Source organism: Eulemur rufifrons, chromosome 19 (assembly GCF_041146395.1).
Source record: "Eulemur rufifrons isolate Redbay chromosome 19, OSU_ERuf_1, whole genome shotgun sequence".
In the NCBI taxonomy this organism is placed as follows: domain Eukaryota; kingdom Metazoa; phylum Chordata; class Mammalia; order Primates; family Lemuridae; genus Eulemur; species Eulemur rufifrons.
Window position 1 is genome coordinate 38638290 of NC_091001.1, and position 21069 is coordinate 38659358.

The 21069-nt window shown below is 42.2% G+C and overlaps 1 protein-coding gene across 1 annotated transcript; it reads left to right on the forward strand.

Moving 5' to 3' along the window:
• The first annotated feature begins 948 nt into the window (after positions 1-948).
• MFSD9 (major facilitator superfamily domain containing 9) lies at positions 949-18427 on the forward strand. The gene is made up of 6 exons (XM_069494021.1): positions 949-1159; positions 5601-5688; positions 6914-6957; positions 11337-11466; positions 14198-14407; positions 16200-18427. The coding sequence occupies exons 1-6, from the start codon at positions 995-997 to the stop codon at positions 16988-16990; spliced, it is 1428 nt and encodes a 475-aa protein (XP_069350122.1). The 5' UTR covers positions 949-994; the 3' UTR covers positions 16991-18427.
• The last annotated feature ends 2642 nt before the right edge of the window (positions 18428-21069 follow it).

Consider the following 21069-nt stretch of genomic DNA (forward strand, 5'->3'; position numbering starts at 1 on the left):
CTTTGCCCTCTCGAAGGTCAGTCATAAAACTAAAAAAATAATTTTTCTTTCTGCCGTTCTGTGTAAAAACTGGCCATAAAGAAATTATCTGATCTACCTTGCTTGACTGTAGGTCATAAGACCCTCATTCCAGAGAGGGCCCTGCCTTGCATCCAGAAGGGAAGAATGCACGCTCAGAGAAGCCAAGAAAAATCTAGGCAGACAGGCTTTGTTGCGTTTCCCTAGTAAGTCTATTAGCATTAGCTCATACCCGTTTTGTCCAATCATATTTCTACACAGCTGTTCATACTTTGTTGACCCCAACCATAAAAATGGACAGTTTCCCCTGTATCTTTGGGTCTTCATTCTGAAGTCTCCCGTGCATACATGTTAAATAAATTTTTATCCCTTTCCTACAATCTTTCTTTTGCAAATTAATTTTTCCGTGGACCTTCAGAAGGCCAAGCTCCTTGGCGCTTACAACTCCGGAGAAACTAATCTGTAAGTGTATGTAAAATTCCCACAACTCTAGACATTGGCCTACATTATTTCCCCCCGTTTTTCAAATAAGCAAATGGAAGCTTGGGGAGCCACTCTAACGTATACCAAGTCTGTCACAGCCAACTTGTGGCGACAGTCTGTGGCTCTTCAACCTGGGGTTGGTCACCACTGGGAGGGGAAGCTCATCACAATTCCCTCTCACCCTCCAGGGACAGAGGCAGCAGGTTTTTTACCCAGAGGGAACACAAAGCATCACCATTATCATCACAAAACTGGCGCCTGCCTAAGACGCTGGGGTGGTGGACAGCCCTGTCCCTGTCCCTGCCCCATCGGACCCACCCAACCCGACCCGAGAACCGTCCTCGCACGGCCAAACCGCCCAGCCGCGGAGCAGCAACTCCGCAGCGCTCCCTCTGCGCAGGCGCGCGCCGCCGGCTTCCGCTCGGGGTGGGGCTGGCGCGCCGGGGCCAGGCGGGTGGGTGCTGCGGCGTCCGCGACCCCCGCCGGCGCGGGTATGGAGCTCGAGGGTCGCCGCGGCCTGGGCTCGGCCCCCGGGCTGGCCTTGACGACCCCGGAGTCGGAGCAGAAGCGGAGGACAGAAGCCGAGGAGGGGGCTGCCGGCCCCAGTGCCGTCCGAGCCCGCCGCTTCCTGCTCTGTCTCTACCTGGTGGGCTTCTTGGTGAGTGAGGCTGGGGCAGGGGGCCGAGTGCTGACTCCTGCGGGCTTGGGACCTAGCGGGGACGCTTATTCTTGGGGCTCCCGGAGCCTTGTAAAGCCCAACCGGGGCTGGGACTCCGCGGTCCGCCTGGTCGGTGCCTCCTCTGTCCCCATCACTCCTTTCACTCTGCACCTGGTCACAGCGCCTTGTCGCCCCGCGCGCTGGCGCTTGGGCTCAGTTTCGCCTCCCCTGCCGCTCCCTGCTGTTTAAGAGGCTTTGACACCAGCTTCATGTGTGACTCCTTGTGGCCCAGGTGTTAAATGCTGTGGCAGGTGCAGCGGTTGCAGGGCGGAGAATAGAGGCTTGAGCAAGCTTGGGAAAGCCCAGCTACTTCGGTGACTGCTGGCACGGTAGGGACACCCAGGCCCTTTTCTCAGAATGGGTAATGACGACCCCACTTGGACAGAATTAGGCACATTTTGTTTAGGGTTCTTGGTTGACTTGAATGTTTTAAAATGCAAATTGGAGTGAATTGTACACATACGCCTGTAGATGAAACTGTGTATATTGCGCAACACAGGTTTGGTTTCGTCATGATTTGTGTGCGTGTCCTGGTTTGGCCTCTAAATAGTAATTTCCCGGATAGAATGGAAAGCTTAGAAAGCTGATTCATGGAATTTTTGAATACCTGTCATGTGGTAGGTGCTGTGTAGCTCCAGTATTGTAATACACAGTTCTGCCACTGAAGAACTTACCATCTTACTAGTAAGTTTATGTTGGTAGTTTCTGGGCTATTATCTACAGAAACCCTAGATTCACCTCCTTACTCCTCCCTTTCCAAGTCTAGGCCTGGTCCAGTAGCCCTGGTTGTGGGTCCAGTTTACGACAGACCTGGAATAAGAGCCCAGTAGTATTTTCCCTTTGCTGGGACTGTATCTTGAGGGTAAATGAAGTGTCAATGGAGAAGGCTGCCTTCTGAGGCCTTCAGGTAGTGTTGGGTGGCACTGGGCCCTGGCAAAGAAGACTCATTGTTTTCTGCCCAGATGCAGTTTCAGACCACCACTTCTCCCCAGCCTGCTGCTTTTCTAGAGTTAGGAGTTAGGAGTTAGGATGCTGAGCCATGTTTAGGTAGGACATGAGCAGAGAGGCAGTCGCCATCCCTCCTCCTGCATACAAGGTGTCCAACAGTCAGGAAAGGTTCTATGTTGAGCTAATAGTTAAGACCATAATGAAAACATATTCAGCAAATTGCTGTAAACACAGAACCAGGAGACACTCAGGGAGGGTGGCTTCTTAGAGATCTCTGCCGCCAGTTCTCATTGCAGGCCTCACCCACAGACTTCATGTCTTTGACTTCAGAATCTGGCACTCCGTCTGACCCCTGTCCCTTTAATCTCTATTATTTCAGTCTCAGGATGCAGGTGCCTATTCTGCTTCACAGTCAATTTCACCTAGAATTCAAAACCAGCAAGCGTGGGTGGTTCTTCAAACTTGGAAAGGGAGTTGGCTGCCATCCACCCTCTGGTAGATGTGAACCCCAAGATGCCCTACCTCATGAGGTACTTGGGCTGGTTTTGCCAGATAAAAAAAATTCAAGCCCTTACCTGGAAAGTCCCAGGCGAGGGTTCAGAGCATTTGGAAACTGACATGACCTAGAATTCAAAATAGTTTGAGTTTTACAATAAAACAAAGCAATTCACAGATCATTTATTACGGTCAGCCTTCCAGTACAGATTTGAATATTCCCAGCTTCTCGTTTGTTGTCTTGTTGCTGTGTACTTAGCAAGTATAATACAGCAAGCCTGATGTAAAATTTCAATAACTTTAATAATGTGTTCAAGAGAATCATTAGGTGTCTAATATGTTCAGGGAAAAATATGAGATTTCCCAAATTTAAAAGGGAGTGGGGATTTTTAAAATGAAAAATGTCATAAACAATTAAAATATATGTAACTTTGTGTATTCTTGAAGTATCTAATGACCCTTTGTTAGATGACATCTAAGGAATATTATACATAATTTCATTATTTTTAATAAATTTAGAGACCCCTAAGATTCTTGGGGAAAATGGTTTTTGATTTGGGAGAGGAAGGGAACAAGATCAGAGAAGTCATTTGCTAAAATGTTCTGGATTTAGCTCTTATCAGTACTTCTAGGTTTTAATTTGTTTTAAAGAGAAGACTAAGATGACCCTTTAGGCCATCTTTGGGTTAGGATGCTAAGATGGTGTTGAGATCTATTATTGCAACCACTTCTTTCCTCCAGATATTTGGTAAGATTTGTTTTCCATTTCATCAGCGTTAGTGAGGTGATAATTTATTTTTATTGAGATAGTAATCTACTAATCAAGAAATACTGGGATTCCTGAAAAGGGTCCTGAAACTTTTGAATGTATGCATTCCTCAGTTTGTATTGAGAAATGTTGATGTTCGGTGAAAGGTTTAAGTGGCTACCTCTGACTTGACTTCCTTATAGATGGTTAGAAGCACATGACCAGTCGCCAAATGCAGTGTGCACTCAACATTGGTGGTTTTGAAGAAGCTGTGGATTCGGAAGCAGAGAGGAGTTACCTTTTATAGTAAAGGAGAAAACAGTTTTAGGACAGAACTTCCTGAGAGGAAACAGTGGCTAGCCTCCTTGGAAAAAGATAGTATTTTTTTGGACTCACAAAGTGCTAAAATAATACCAGTCATCAGTTATTGCTTATGATTCTGTATTTTCATATTTACTTTCCATAGACCACAGCTTATGGACTTAAATATTTCCCTTTATCTTTTATTTAGAATAATCATTTGAATATTAAATGACATGTGGTACTGGCATTTTTTTAACCAAAAAAATAAAAAAACCTTTTTGGGCAATTGAGTTTCCTTTTCTGAAAGATCCAGAAGACTCAGTAGGTGGCTGTTGCATTATGAGTCTTTTAAATGATATAAACATCAGTAGGCTGACGGGATGCAAATGACAGTGAAGCCCAAAAGAAATTGGCTCAGACCCAAAGTAAATTTTAAATAATTTTAAAAAAGAAATAATAAACCATCATTCTGCTAATGTAAATTTATGAGCTATTTAAGATCACTAGATGTTAGATATATGGCCACCTAAAGATGTGACCGTGGAAAAGTCCCACCAAAAGTATATGTGGAAGTTTATGTTTCTATAATTATGTGAATGCACAGCTTGGTGGGGGGAGCAAAATATTAGCTCTGGGTCCAAAGAAAAAAATATTTTTCATGCCTGTTCTTTCTTTCCACTTAACCAGGTTTATGGGAGAAGGAATCCAGGTTGAATATAAAGAAAACTGTGTGTGCAATGTTTCTTCCCCTAAGCCAGTTATAGCAAGTAACCAAGTGAAATGAGAATGAAAAAAAAAGCTTAAAGGAAAAAATAAAAGTCTGCCTATTAACTCAGAATACCTAGCAAACCAGATTCATATTTATCCCCAGAACTGAGGAAAGAAGAAGATATGTTTGAGCTTCTATTGTATATCAGACCTTTCTCAGCCATTATGCCACTTAATGTTCAGGCAGTTATTCTTCATTTTACAGATGGCAGCAGCAAAGCTTGGCAATTTTAAATAACTTTCCAAGGACACAGTTTAGTAAGTAATGGAGCTGTAATTGAGAACTGTCTGTCTGACCCCAAAGCCCATGTACTTTTTATGACTTAGCTGCAAAGAGTTGGCCTTCCCACAGTACACCAGCCTTCTCCCCTTCCTGCTATACTGAGCCTTTCTTCTCAGGTGTCACCTTGTGAGGCCTTAAACCACAGGTTCTAGGACATTGGTTGCTTTTGCTAACTCCAGAAGGAAATTTATATTTCTAAGCAAGTTCTGGTTCATCAATAAATATGAATTATGCCTCCATTTTTTTCCCACTTCATTATCCGCAGAAAATTTGGGGTTGTTTGCTTATTTTATTTGAGGAACTTTTGTAGCATATCCTCCTTGATCGTTAAGAGTCAGTTACACCCTTGGAAAATAGATGTGTCTACAAAAGATACCCCCACACCATTAGACTCTTTAAGAGAAAAAAGGAACCTCAACCATTTTAGAATAATTGATGTTTTTATAAAGTTTTCAGTGCTTGGTTATTTAAAGAAAATCTAATTAAAAGACATTTAGGAAGTATAAAGTTTGCTAATGTGTTCAGAGAACTATAAAAATGATCAAAGATATATAAACAATATAATTAATATGCAAAAAAAAAAGAAGAAGAAGAAAAGTGTCAGTTACAAAGGAGGTAAAGCCAAAATGGATTCTAGGTCAGGGTAATCCAGGCATTTACAGGTGGCAACTGATTAGTATAATATACTATAGAATACAATTATAATTTCTTGTTTGCTCAAAATTTTGGATACTGGTTTTGTTTTTAAAATCGGTTTATAATTTTAGGTTTACTAGTTTAAAAACATCTAGGCTTTGATTACTAATTTGAGTCAGTCATTATTTGTTTTCTTTTAGGATTTGTTTGGTGTTAGCATGGTTGTGCCTTTATTGAGCCTTCACATCAAGTCCCTTGGAGCAAGTCCAACAGTTGCTGGAATAGTAGGTGAGTGGTCAATACTGCTCATTTGCGTAGCATTGAATTTTAAATCCTCGGAACTAAGTACCTGAAAACAATGTAGTCTTGTAGCTAAATATTACCCAAAGGTAAGTGGAAAATTAGATAAAACAAATTTCCAGAATGTCTAAAAATATTACCCTAGAGAAAATATAATGCATCTTTTCCTAGACTACCTGTTTTTGAAGAGGTTTTGAGGTCTGAGCCTTAGCTCCATGTCTCGTATCACCAGTGGTGTAACAGGTACTTACTGAGCTTCTTGGAGGAGCTGGCTGTGTGTGTTAAAGGGTAGGTATGGACTCCTGCCTACAGGAACCCATAACCTAATGTGAGAGAAACATAGTCCACAAAAATCACACCGTGTGGGAAAGGTTTGGATGAGCCTTGGAAAATTAGTTGCAAGTTTCCCACACCACCACCACCATCTTACAGAGGACTGTAGGGTTTCTTTGTCTGTGTAGCATAGAGATTCCATCCAGAAGGCATTGAGTTAGGAAAGAGGCAGGAGATCGCAGTGCTTAGGACTCTGTTAATTAATGAGAAATCATTAAGACTAACAGCCCTTGATCATTCAGAAACTGGACAAGCATTCGGGGACAGTTTTGTACATAATATTTGTTAAATCCTGATCCATGCCATGATTTGTATTTCCCTGGAAAAATGTACTTGGAATTACACTGGACTACCCAATGGCATGAAGGTTTTTAGGAAAAGCAGAAGGGACATGTTACATGACAATGGAGGTAAAAGAACTCTAGAGAACCTTGTAAATTCTTTATAAAATTGAAGTGTTTTATAAAACTGCAAAACGTTAGAGACATATGAGACAATGTTAAAATTTTAAGACTTAGTAGGATTTTTCTAGGATTCAAATTTCTATTCCCCTGAGTACTCTCTAGGGAATTTTATAATTGGAGCTACACGGTCCTCACATGATAGAAGGAGGTCTATCTTAAAGGGTCCCCAAGGTCAACACTTGCCTTTATTCTCACTTCTGCTTACCCTCAATTTTATTTTGATGACCTTTTATTAAACATTATATTATTTATATTTTTTCAACTAGAAAAAAAGATGTGGACAAGTTCCTTCTTTAAAAATGGCCTTTGTTCCTTAGTGTTTTTTCTATCAATTTCTATGTAATTGTTATCACATTAATTCATTTTTGTAATAGATGTAGCTGATTTTATTGATGTTATTGATTGGTTTTTTGCAGGCTCCTCCTATGGTGTTTTGCAACTCTTTTCTAGCACATTGGTGGTAAGTTATCTTCCATTGGCAATGTGTCTTGAACACATGATCACATGACTCTGAGGTTCATCCATCATGGCAGTAGTAAAACTGGGGGCTTGAGGTTTACCAAAAAGTTGGTGTGCCGATAATTAGAATATACAGTGCTGTTAGATCAAGAAGTATCCTTGTGACATTTGTCTTCCTTGTTTGACCTGTGAGGAGGTGTTGGCCTAAATGGCTTAGATGGCCTGTTCTGAATGGAACACACTGAATAAGAGATAGGGGATGAGAATAATTTTTAAATTGTAACATGTTCTTCTTATAATTCCCTGCTAACTTTTTACTGAAGAAAAGAATGTAAACAAAAGGTATTACCAGTTTTATTGTTTGTTTCACTTAATTGACACTAATAAAATCATGTTAGATTTCTACTATCCTATTTCAAGTTGTGCATTTTGAACTAAAAGCATTATTATTTATAAGACTTAAGTGTATAGACAGAAGGAGCCGTTTGGAGTAGTTGTGTGTCTGCAAGATGAAGTAGAAAGATCTGGACATTATTTTGTCACTCTCCTGCTTCTGACCGCTCATTTGTTAGGACTTTGGAGACCTCAACTAATCATCCCCTCCTCTCTCCCTGGCTCAGTCTACTATAGCCACACTGGTCTTGAGACCTCAGTGTCTTGTGGTTCAGGCAATTCAATAGAATAGTCAGTGTAGCCTCCCAGATTGATCATTAATGACTTTGGTCTCGATATCTGGGTTGGTGGTCTCATATTTAGTGAACATGAAGTATATTTATGTTTCCTAAGAGTTGCTTTCTTATAAAATATACTTTTGAATGGAATTCAGATTTCATAAAGAATTCTTAAGTAAATAGCTACTCCCTGTTTTTTTTTTGAAGTCTTTCATGTATTAAATTTGTGTAACAATAATAGTTTTATTCTCAATGAAACTTTTTAATAACACAGCCAAGTAGTTTGGTATCCCCTTTTTCTGTGGGAGGAAATTAAGATTCAGAGTTTAAATAATTTGACTAAGTCACCTAATGTCATATTCAGACGCTAAGCCTATATTATGTTTTTTCCTAAAAGTCACCTGTCATTACCTTAATGATATAAAAATATAAATAGATAACTAGAGTTATGAGATCCTACAGGGGAGCAATATACTTGCTTGTCAGGCAAAATGTCATATTTCGTATACTTTCTCATGAGAGAAGAATTTGTGTTACATCCCCAGTAAATACCTTTTCTGCTTTATTTGGAAACTCACTCCCCATATATTTGATGTTTATATTTATCAGAGATGTTAGGTCACAGCATATGTTAATTATTCAAGTACTTTTCTTCTGTTGGACTCTGGACTCCTTGAGATAAAGACCAGCTTTTATTTATTTGTTTCTATACTATCGCTTGTCAGAGCACCTGGCATATAGTTGGCATTTTAAGAATATGGATTTTTATTTCCACCTATACCCCTACCCACTGTTTTCAAATTCATCCTTTGTTTTATTATGTGCTTATAAGCACATTTCATATATCTTGTAGCTGGAATTTAATAAAAACCTTCCTTAGAAATCTTTCAGATAGAGAAATACCTAATTAAAATTTCCTTTTTAACCAATACATGTATAAGTACATATTTAATCATAAGTTTTATAAAAAAAATTTAAGAACAAATCTTTATGAAGAAAAAGTGTGCTCTGTCAGATTTGGCTAATGTTTTTAATGTATATATTTTAATAAAATGACTAGCATTTATCAACTACTTATGATGTATTGGGCCCTGTTATGAGAACTTTATTTCCTTTAATCCTGGTGATAACCAGCCACAGAGAGGGGGTGTGGGTCTTTAATGACTCATTTTTTATTAAGCACATAGAAAATGTTGAAGGGAAAAATAATCTGAGGCAGATATCATTATTATTCCTATTTTACAGGTAGAGAGACTGAGGCATAGAGAAGTTAAGTAGTATGTCCAAGGTCAAGGAGTAAGGAATGAAGAGTTCAGAGTTGAACCCAGGTAACCTGGCCCAGGGCCCAGGGTGTAATTACCAGATTAATCCACTGCCTTGTGACCACCAGGAGGCCAGTGACCCTGTACCCAGATCCAAAGAGTATGGGGAATTTTCTGAAATCCATTGAAATGAAAGTTGGGGAATAGACTTGATGACATTTGGAGAAGAATGACAGTATTTTGGAGGATTTACCCTTAAAGTGTTTCCTAGAGGAATCTTATGATAGTTTATATCCTTATGTAAAGAGATCTTTGTTGTCCTTAAGAGAAAGATAAACATATCAACAAAGACAGGTAACAGGCATGAGCAGAAATAGTGGGCTACTGGCAAGGAAGGGCAGCCGGCTGAGGTTGCTTCCATGGTTACTTGGAGAGGGTGGGAAGGGTTGTGGATCCTCACTGAGGATGGGAGGCAGGGAGCAGTCTCAGTCTCCTCTAGCCAGGACTGACAGACTGGAGCATTGTTCTGGAACTGGGACTCTGCTGGGTGTCACACAGCACTGGGGACCCTGTTCTTCACTCTGCTCAAACAATGCTCCATTGCTGTCATGGTGTTGAGCAATTTTTATTTTAAGGCAATGACATTTTTTCAAACATCACCTCACCCAGAGCCTCAATATGTAAATGGGTCAGCATGGAGGTGCCCTGGTTGTCTTGGGCATGTTGGTCAGGCTGATGTCCACCTGTGAGTAACAGCCTTTTCTGAGCGCTCTGAAGAGAAAAAGTGAAGCACGCCGCCTGAGGCTGCCCAGGTGTCTGAGTTGCCTCCAGAGGCCCAGCTCCTGCTGTGGTCCTGCTCTGCCATCCTTAGCTAGAGGCTGCTCAAGCTCAGCATGTGGGGATGCGCTAAGCGAAGAGCCCAAGGCTGAGTTAGCCACCACCCTCCCCCACCTCTAAAGAACTTTTTTAGAAGCCTCACCCAGTGACTTCCAGTTGTCTCTTTATAGGCTGGAGCTTTCAGCCTGCAAGTGAGGCTTGTTTTTAACTAGGCCTGTTGCTATAGGGTGTGGAGGTTTTGCAGTAATGAGCTAGAGAGGCAGCCCTGGAGCTCTGCTCACTTGCTGCTGTCTGTCCCGTGAGGAATCCACAATCCACCCATGGGGCCATCCAGACTCCATTTAGCCACCACCACCTCTCTGGGCCTTCTTCCCTCCTCACTGGCCTCTGCTGAGTTCCTCCCTGTGTGTCTCTCAGCTTCTGCTCCCTACTTTCCTCTCTATGTGCTTCACATCCAGACTTTGAGAGGTACTGGGGTGTTCAGCCAGTCACCGTGAAGCTTATCATTCCCTGCTGGGCAGGCTTCATCCTGGGCCACCTCTGTGGTCTTAGTGGACATCCTCACTTGCCTTGAGGATGGTTCAGAAGGCAGCCCGTGCCTGGCAGTGCCCTGAGCCTTCCTGAATGTGGGAGTTATAACTGGCAGACACGCGCTGCTTGCTTCTCTCAAGAGGAAATGCAAATAGTCAGTATACACGTTAAAAGAAAATTCTCTCATCGGGGGAAAAAAGTAAACGTAAGAAAAATATGCCACTTACAAAATTGCAGATCTTTAAAAAATTGACAGTATACAGTGTTGGTTGAAATGTGGAGAAATGGAGACTCTTCTAACTACATTGTATGTGGGGTTATAGATCTTTCTGGAGAGTAATTTGTCAGTGTATGTCAGATCCCTAAACACATGCCTGCCTTTTAACCTAACAACTCCAAATCTAGGAATTTGTTCTAAGGAAATTTTCAAGGATGTTTGCAGAGAGTTTGCTGTGAGGATGCTTATTGTGGTATTGTTTATGTTTTTGACAAATTGAAATGAACCAAAAATTGAACAAAAAGTAGATTTATTGAGTAAATGTTGTTACGTAGTGGAATATGGAATATGACTATAATAACAAAGGCAAATTTTTAACGACATGCAATGATAGCCCAGTCATATTACGTAAGAAAGCAAGTTACAAAATACTGTACTATACGACCACTTTGTTAAAAATATAAGTAGATTTGGGATTGTGAGGTATTTTTGTATTTTTTGTTTTCAGTATTTTCAAAATTTCTTAACAGCAAACATGGTTTCTGAGAAGTTTAGCTGTATAAAGTAATGAGAATGAAAGACAAAATTGAGGCTTTATAAATTACACTTCCTGGTCTCTCCAGATCATCAAGCTTTTTTTTGGACAAAGAAAACTACATGGTATTTTTCCGATCACCGTGTGGAAGACCAGACCAAATAACATACTCTGGCCAGTGGCATAATGGAACTGAGCTTCTGAGGATCTTAGACCAGATCCTCTGACGTTTTCCACTGGGTCACTTTGATTTGGGTGTTTGCGTGGTAGTGGTTCTGGGTGACCCCAGAGCGAGTTGAAGGGCTTTCTGTCTCTTGCTTTCCTCAGGGCTGCTGGAGCGACGTGGCGGGAAGACGGGCTTCCTTGCTGGTGTGCATTCTGCTCAGTGCCCTGGGCTATCTCCTCCTTGGAGCAGCCACCAACGTGTTCCTGTTTGTCCTGGCTAGAGTTCCTGCAGGTGAGTTCTGGCCCCTGTGTGGGTGTGTGTGTCTGTCTGTCTGTCTTAAAACTAAATCTCTGTTTCTGTGTATAAAGCCTTTTCTTGCCTGGCATTGCCTCTTTGATTAGTGCTTACATAAAGAGAGTATAATGACAACAGCAATTACAACGATAACTGTGACACAGCAGCTGCTGTTGATTGAGTGATTAGCATGGCTGGGCGCTCTGTCTACTTGACAAAGCTAAGAACCTTGTACTTGCTAGAGCCCGGAGGCCCTCGGGGCTGTCAGTGTGAATGACTATGACAAAGCTAAGAACCTTGTACTTGCTAGAGCCCGGAGGCCCTCGGGGCTGTCAGTGTGAATGACTGTGCGACTATGTCAGGACCTGCCTCCTTCTTGTTGCGGTGGCTCTCCATTTGGTCAGTAGGAATTTGTTAAACGTCTTTGGCCAGCACTGTGGTTACCATTCCCTCCCTCGGTGAGCTTATAGTTTTGTAGTTGGGCTTCCCAACTTCAAATTGAAATTTACCTCTGTAGCTCTTCTTGTAGCCTTCTGTAACTCTGACCACTGATTGGGGGGAAGCTAGGATTCTGCTGTAGCAGCTCATGGCTTAGCGTTCTGTCTCCGGACTGGTCTTGACCATTTCTAACATTTTATTTTGTCCATTCATTGAAACATTTTGCCCATTAGAGCATCAATAAACTTTGCTGCTCTAGTCAACAAGTCTATAGCACTGGACATCTGCCCATATTCAGTTAAGCTGACATTTTTAACTGACACTCCAAATGAATAGAGCATAAAATAAGGCCTTTTGAACATATAGTTGGTCAACTCATTTTGGATTTTTACACCATTTCTGTGGCATATATATGAACTCTGAAAGTTTATTGAGTTCACACTCCAAAATTCATACTGTGTTCTTTTGTTGACTGAGAAAAAAAAATGCTTTATGAAGGTCTTTGCTTAAATGTGGTCAATTATCCTAACAAACCCACCACCACACACAAAATCCAATTGACAGATGTTCCATGTGCCCCTGCTATCAAATTTATTGTTCTTGATTTGGTTGGCGATATGTCTTTCTACAACATAATACATTCCATCATTCAGTGATATATACTGTTTGTAATTCTAAAGAAGTAGCTAAGGAGGATGAATAAGAATCTAGGTTTGTTACAAAATGGGTAGAGATCTATGGGGAGGATTAGAATGTTTTTATTAAATATGAAATGAGCCTGTTTTAAGTAGTGATAGTCCTGTTACATGAACATCACAAATTTTGCAAACAAGGAGAGCTGCATATAAAAATTCCTTTTTGCCCATGTAACCTCCACGGTGTTTGGTGGTCTATGAACAGGAAGGAACCCTAGGGAGCTTCACCAGGGTTCTGTTGCACAAAGTCAGTTGTGGATTCGGATCCTTATGTCCTGAAAATGAGCCACTGACTCTGAATGTGCCTGAGGTTGAAGTACCTGAGTTGGACATCCGATTTTCGCCTGCCCTCTTTGTCCACCACCCTAACCTCTGAAAGACAAGAGGAGCCTAGGCTGAGTTGTTTGTGTGTACACTTAGCACAGCCTTCTTCCCTTGTGTGTTGTAAGGTGAACCTGACATTGATAAAATTTCAAAAATAATCACAGGATTCCTGTAAGACTTTTTAGAAATCATCTTCTGGCCCAGTCCTTTCTAACGTTTAAGGAAATAGGTCTAGAGAGAGTCTGTCTACCTGATCCTGAAAGGGATTCCAAAGAAGCTGGTTATTGGGCCAACACCCACACTAACTTTGAGGCTAAGCTGGGAATAGACTAATAGGACCAATGTGTTGAAGTTCGCAGTGGTACAGTGTTGTGCAGGACGAGACTGCCTGCAGGAGATCACTGAAAACCATGTGTCACATTGCAGTCAAGAGTGATTCAGGCACACCCACCAGCAGCATTTATTGAGTCCCTACTATGTATTGATCAAAGTAGTGAAATCCATCAGCAAGTTTACAAGTATGTTCTTCACATGGATGTCTGGATGCATGAGGAGTCAAACATCTGCTGAAGTGTGAGGAGTGTAAAGTTGTTACACTCAACTTTAATCTCTTATTAAGAGTCACGTCACAGTTTTCAGTTTGTTTGGTCAACAAATTCATAGCCTCTTGCTGGCAGAAAAACCTTTTGTATTGGCTGGATGACTGTGCCAGCAGATTTCTACTCACTCCCTGTCCTCTTTCCAGCTTTATTTCCCTCCATAGCCTTTATCACCTTCTAGTATATCTCTGTTTCCCCCCAGTGAAAATGCAGGCTCTATGAGGCCAGTGGTATCTGTCTTTATATATTTATTTTTGCTTTTTGCTTTTTTGGCCTCTGTTCCTTGCTTTATGTGCAGGGTCAAGATCAGTGCTTGCCATGCAGTAGGCATGCAGTGAACATGGTTCAGTGAGTGAATGAATAAAGAGTGGTAACTCTCTGTAGAAGCCACCATGAATTGCAGTTGGATAACAGGACTGAAGTTGCTGGGACATCGTGACGGGAGGCGGGCAAGCAAGGTCTCAGGGGCTAGGTTGCCAAAGATGAGGTGACTGGCTAGGATGGTGGTGCCAGACCAGGAGTCTCATTATGATGGGATGGATCCTGCAGGTCTCAGAGGTCCAGGAAAGTGCAGATGAAAACTCCTTCAGGAGTAGAGATTAACACAGCATCATAAGGGAGATACTTTGGGTCTGGAAAAAGTTACAGTGCGTGCTTCTTGTCCCCTTGCAGGTATTTTTAAACACACCCTCTCCATCTCAAGGGCTCTGCTTTCTGATCTGGTTGCAGAGAAGGAACGGCCAATCGTAATCGGGCGCTTCAATACAGCATCCAGTGTGGGCTTCATCTTGGGCCCCATGGTCGGTGGTTATCTCACTGAATTAGATGGTGGGTTTTATCTTACAGCCTTCATCTGTTTTTCTGTCTTCATTCTCAATGCTGGTGAGTTGACATTTAATCATGAGAAGATTGTTTTGTGTACTCATACTGACCATTCTACCTGCCTTATGATTTGTTTTTTCTCAGAATAGGCAGACTCATTGTCCGAAAATGAAACTTATTTTGAGGAACCTCCCTATTCTTTTCCATAATGGCTGTACCTATTTACATTCCCCCAGCAGTGTACAAGGGTTCCCTGTCCTCTATATTTTCCTTAACCTCCTTATGTTTTATATATATGTACATATATATAAAATGTACAGTATATATAGTATGTCTATTTTTATATATATACACACATATATACATATACATACATACATACATACATATGTATACACACCAGCCTTCCTAGCAAGTGTGAAGTGATTTCTCATGTAGTTTTGATTTGCATTTCCCTGATGATTAGTGATGTTGAGCAATTTTTTACATACCTGATGGCTACTCTTTGGAGAAATGTCTATTCAAATCTTTTGCCCATTTTTAATGAGGTTATTTTTTTTGCTGTTGAGTTATAGGAATACCTTATATATTTTGGATATTAACCCTTTATCAGATACATGATTTGCAAATCATGTCCATTCTGTAGGTTGCTTTTCACTTTACTGATTGTTTTCGGGGTGCCTTTTCCTTTTGCTGATTTGTAGGCCAGACATACAGCAGATGCTCCATAATATTGAATGAGTAAATGAATCGTTGTAAAGCCCAGATCTGTGCTCTCATGTGTTTGGTTTTCTGCCATAAATTTGTCCATGGCTGAAGCACATACACTATGCTTTGGAAAAACTACACACACAAGCAAAGGTGCTGAAAACAACATGAGGCAGCGCTGAGTAGCCACTGGTCTGAGTTGAACTTTTAAGTGCTGAAGGAATGAAAAACCAATAGGGAGTTTGGAAGGATGTCCTAGAATGGCAAGTCTGAATTCAGTTCTAAGAACATTTTTGGACATTGATTGGAAGGGGTCATTCTATTTGGATGACATAGGATAAAAGAAACAGCAGGCAAGAACGTGCTGTCACGAGAGCAGAAACAGGATTATCTGAATGGCGGTCACAGCGGCTGTGTAAGGCTGTGCGTCGTGAGCTACAAAAATGGCTTCGCCTGAGGTTTTGCAGTTGTGACCTGCAGAAGCCCAAGGCAGGTGGCCCTGACTGGGGGAGGATCCAAGCAGGTGCTTCCTAGGGACAGTTTGACAGGCTGTCCTGCCCAGCCCCCAAGCCAAGGCTGCCTGTCGCTGCACGTAGCAGCCTGTGCCTCCGCAGCACGGCCCTTTCATTGTCATCTAGTTGCCTGTGTACTTATCCAAACCCCCTGTTAGGTTTTAGTTCCTTGAGTACAGGGATTTCATAGGCTTTGTCTGGTTGGTTAATATATTCCTGGTGTTTGGCTTAAGAAGCACTCATGAATATTAGATGTTGGGATAGTTAGATGGACAGATAGATGAGCAGATGATTGACAGAGAATTAGGTAATGAAGGGAAGAATTTAAATTTATAACAAGTTACACATGAAATGAAGGGATATAGGAAACCACTGTAGGCTCTTGAGCTGGGGAGAAAACAGAATATTTTGTAGGTATAGTTTTGATGTTCTTGTTTAAAGGTGAATTGTCTTTGCCAGAATCCTAATGTCAAAACAGAGTTGTGAGAATGGTGAAAAACTGGATTCAAAATACAGACCAGTAAATCTAGTACAAAAATATAGATTTGTAACCTAATGCAAATAATTGCCTCTTCCCTGAGGAGGCACTGTCTGAATTCAGTGAATTAACAGGTCTTATGCCATTTTAACAGGTCTTGTTTGGCTATTACCATGGAGTGAAGCAAAACTGGGCAGTGCAGGAAATGGCCTGCGATGGGGTAAGACCCATGTGCTGTCCGGCAAGAGCGACTGTGACGTGCAGGAAGCAGCCACCACCCGTGGGGCCAGGACGAGGGAGAAGACTGCCCGGCCTCCGTGGGTCAAAGTGGTGTCGGCCTTGCAGGACATGAAGAGCCTGATATTTTCTGAAATGTGGGACATATTTCTAGTGCGCTTGCTGATGGCTGTGGCGGTCATGCTGTACTACAGTAATTTCGTCCTGGCCCTGGAGGAGCGCTTTGGAGTGCGGCCCAAGGTGACGGGCTACCTCATTAGTTACAGCAGCGCCCTGGGGGCCACAGCCGGCTTTGCCCTGGGGCCCATCCTACGGTTGTACAAGCACAACTCTCACAGGCTGCTGCTGCACTCCAGCGCGCTCACCTGCACCCTGCTGCTGCTCTACTCCACGGCCCCCACTGTGGGCGCGGTCATCTTCTCCTCCACTCTCCTGTCCTTCTCCACCGCCATCGGCAGGACGTGCATCACAGACCTCCAGCTGACCGTGGGCGGGGCGCAGGCCAGCGGCACCCTTATAGGCCTGGGGCAGTCAGTGACCGCAGTGGGACGCATCATCGCCCCTCTCCTCTCTGGCATTGCACAGGAGGTTAGCCCTTGCGGCCCCCCTAGTCTGGGGGTTGCGTTGGCCTTAGTAGCCATCTTCATAATGTCTCTAAACAGACCTCGCTCTGGTGGCGACGTGAGTGATAAATTAAAAAGTGAATAGAGTGGATTTGGACAGCACAAGATTTGAGGTGGTTGAATCGGGGACAGAGGCCTTAATGAGAAGGGCACTTTGGACAGGGTGGACCGTGGGAGGGAAACTTATTTCCAGGTGGGTGTGCCCTGTCGCTGGGCTTCCAGGTGGGCCCTGCGCTGTGCGCAGTTAGGCCTGCGGCTGATCAGAAGTCACCGCGGCGTGTGGGGAGGTTGAGATTGGAGTGAACCTTTACCTGCAGTCTCCTCTTCCCGCCCGGACCAATGAGACTAAAGTTTTCAAGGGGAAAAAAGCTACAAGATTGGCAAATCATGGTAGATTAACAGAACATGATACATGTGGAAGACTAGAAGAAACCACAAGCATTTTCCTGTTAAAAATAGGGTAACATGTTAGTGAAATGCTGGTCAGCTGCAACCTGAGTTTCAAGCTAAATTTCATATGCTAAAAGGAATTCTTCTGCGATCAAAATCGTGGAGATTGGAGAAGCTGCTTTATTAAAGCCAGCCTGTCACTTTCTCAAAGCTAGTTAAAAATTAGACACTGACCTCACCCGCAGAGACTAATTCAAGGGGCCTGGCTGGGGCCCAGAAATCTGTGGTGGTCAGTGAGCACCACTTGCGATTTCTCATGGAGGCAGAAAAAGGATCACACTGAGATATACTGATTTTGATTAAAAGCCAGAGACATGGCTGATTTTATGCAGCTAACTAAATGTGAACTGCTAAAATTGTGTTTGTAATCCTAGTGTGTTATACTTTTCCCAGCTCTCAGCAGTTGTACTCTGTAACAGGAGGAGGGGGTTCCTGGGACCTGTCCCCTGTGTTCCCTACCTCTGAGAGCTGAGCTTGTTCAGGGACCAACTCAACCCACCTGGACGTCAGGCATGGCCATCGCTCTGCTCCCAGAAGCCTGCGTTCCGGTTGGGTTCTATCATTCTGGTGCTGACAACCTGGGGCCGAAGCCCAAGCACAGGAATGGAAAAGATGAACAGTTTATACGGAGGAAGGCGCAGCTGGTCTGCCAGCTCAGAGCAACGTGATTGTACAGTGTCTTATGATAAGAGTCATTTCTTTTATTTCATTTTCATTTCACGTCTGGAAAGAGGAGAACTATTTTCATCTACAAGGAAATATTTTGGTGTGCCTTTTCCTAGGCCTTCTCTAAGCTGCCGTGAGGGTTAGCCGGAGCTCGCAGAGGGTATGGGCCAGGCATGCCAACCACAGGATCACATCGAACATTAGTAAAAGTTATTTAGAGGTTCCTCTTTTCTTCACAAACTGCCCAAGTTCACATTCCTTTTATTTGTCTTAATTAGCCCACTAGGTGGTTATGTCTGTTTTCAACCTAACACACGTATAATTGTAAATGATATTTTAATACACTACAGTAATTTGTCGTAACTTTGATATTGTTTGTGAAGCAGAAAACATTTCCATAGTTGTGTGGGGGGTAAACCCAAATATTTATGATAATTAATTGGAAGTATGTTTTTGTTTGAAGATTGTCCTTTTTCCTATGTTGCTATAAGAAAAATACAAACTTTGTATTAGGTGCTACAATTGTGAACTTTTACACAAGCACTAAATGCTTTTGAGACCAAAATATTATATAAAATGGTCTTGCCCTGAAGGAGCCTACTAAGTGTTACGGAGATTAGACTCAAAAGGCAGTAAGAGGCAAGGGGGTATGTCATGAAATAGAATTTCAGAAGAGTTTCTCCCGAGATTGTCCTTTCTTCACTCTCAGAAATAAGCAAGTTTCTTAAAAGCTCTAGCCATGTTTTTACTTTAAAATCTTAGCCCTCTGTTTTTGAAGTTAAGCACATAAACTTAATGAGACTTTATATTAATCAGACACATGAAAATACTGAAAACCAAAGATTAATCTTAGAATATAGAGTATAGAAACATTTTTGTTATTCCCCACCAGTGATTTTAGTATTTGATTAATGTGATTCTTTTTAGGTGAATGTTGTCTTGTGGTTTCTCTTACACAGTGTAATGTCGTGGTGTTTACAGTATAAATCCAGAGATCGGCAGTGGCCGCGTCACCTGGGAGCCTACTGGACAGGCAGACCCTCGGGCCCCAGCTCAGACCTACTAGGGACCGTTTTAACAGGAGACCTAGCTGATTTGTTTGCACAGTAGTTTGAAAACCTCTAGTCTAATGGGTAGTATTTGTATCATTTATAGAGTAAAATCTCAGGGAAAGACTCAATTCATGTTCGTGTTGTTTTGTTTTTAAAATTCTCTGGAGTAATTTTTGTAATCCTTTCCAAAGTGTCAGGTTGAGCCACATGAAATTGCTGTTTTTGTAAGTCAAAAATATCTTCACATGGTTCAACTTAATATTACATGGAATCTTATTTTAGAAGTATTGAACTTGCCCAAAATGTTGAAGCAAATGGCACCTGTTCCAACACTACACCAGCCATAGCTGTGCTGTGGAGCTGGTCTCAGGGCTTGGGCTTCCAGAGGATGGCTTTTCCCATAGGGTGGAACGTGCACCTCTGCCCTCATGTCCGGAGGGCTGAGTAGAATTCAGAAAGGAAACAAAGGTGTGCCTGGCCACAGAAGTTCAAGGCTCTAAACCTAGGCTGGGTGAGGGGAGTGAAGTCTGCAAGGGTTATGCCTGGAGCCAGCAGAAGGGGCTAGAATCGCTGGTGCTCTAGCCTGGCTGCATGCCTTAGACCAGCGGTCCCCAACATTTTTGGCACCAGGGACCTTTTTCATGGAAGACAATTTTTCTATAGATGGGAGGGGGATTGTTTCGGGATGATTCAAGTGCATTACATTTATTGTGCACTTTATTATTATTGCATCATAATATATAATGAAATAATTATGCAACTCACCATAGGTTGGGGACCCCTGCATTAGACCAGGGCCACAGGAACCAGAACCCGAAGTCCCTAGGTGTCTATGCACACCTGGAATTGAGAATCACTCGATTGGAGCAAGATGGGACTCACCAGCCATGCGCAGAGGTTGAGATTTTATTGACAGATGAGGGGGCAGTGCTGAAGAATTCCTGCTGGGGAGTTCCCTGAGGACATTCTCATTTTAGAAAGATCCCTTTGGCTGCAGCAAGGAAGATTAGCTGGAGGCCTAGAGGAGCAGTCTGGGTTTGGGGCAGTAATCCAGGTGGGCCCTGAGGGATAGGCGAGTGCTAGGATGGGGGAAGCAGGTGGAGGTTGTGGCCCTTGGGGTGATTGCAGGAGGGGCTGTGAGTGAGCCCAGATTTCTGGTCTGGGCAGAGTTCCATGGGAGCTTAGATAAGGCAGGTGGTGAGCATGGAACATTGAGAAGGATGTTTCAAAGAGTTGCTTGGGGTCTTTTCCTGAGTAAGCTTCTATAAGATGTTTAGAAATCTATCAGGAGGATGGTAAAACCCTTGAGGGTGATTCTTTTACTCTCTTCTCCCCCAAAAGCTAACGTCGCTATAGCCTTTAAGAAGTCTCTGAAGTAGGGTTAACACTGATCTAGCCGGGGTAAAGCCCAATGCAGCTCTTAGAACAGCGGGGTAGATTAAAAAAAAACTTTTTTCAGCCCTAAATTATTTTTTCCTGAAGAACTTGCCATTCAGGATAATTTTCTTCAATAATAAAATCCTTTATAATTGTGATAAAGTACTATTATTTATTCTAATAAATTGTATTTTTAGAAGTCACTGTTGTATCATGCTATTTCAATTCAGCATCTCCAGTATGCTAGAAATACATCTTCATAGTAAAACAGCCTTTGGCTTTTAAAACCATTATGTTAATGCTAGATATATACAAAACCTGAAATTTATTGTGTACTGATAGCTAGTAAGTAGACCCTTGAAGAACGTGGGGCTTAGGGCTCACACGGTTGAAAATCCAAGTATAACTCTCGACGCCCCCAAAATTTACTAATAGCCTAGTAGTTACTGACCAGAAGCCTCACTGATACATAGATAGTCTATAAGAGACATTTTGTGTTATGTGTATTACTATTAATATGTTCTTATAATAAAGTACGTTAGAGAAAAAATGTCAAGAAAATCATAAGGAAGAAAAAATATTTTGACTATTAAGTGAAAGTGGATCATCATAAAAGTCT

Bases quoted from the DNA above. Each gene is read 5' to 3' on its own strand.
- MFSD9 (XM_069494021.1), top strand. From the start codon at position 995: ATGGAGCTCGAGGGTCGCCGCGGCCTGGGCTCGGCCCCCGGGCTGGCC. The intron at 5,689-6,913 runs GTGAGTGGTCAA...GGTTTTTTGCAG, and splicing joins AACAGTTGCTGGAATAGTAG to GCTCCTCCTATGGTGTTTTG. The intron at 6,958-11,336 runs GTAAGTTATCTT...TGCTTTCCTCAG, and splicing joins TCTTTTCTAGCACATTGGTG to GGCTGCTGGAGCGACGTGGC.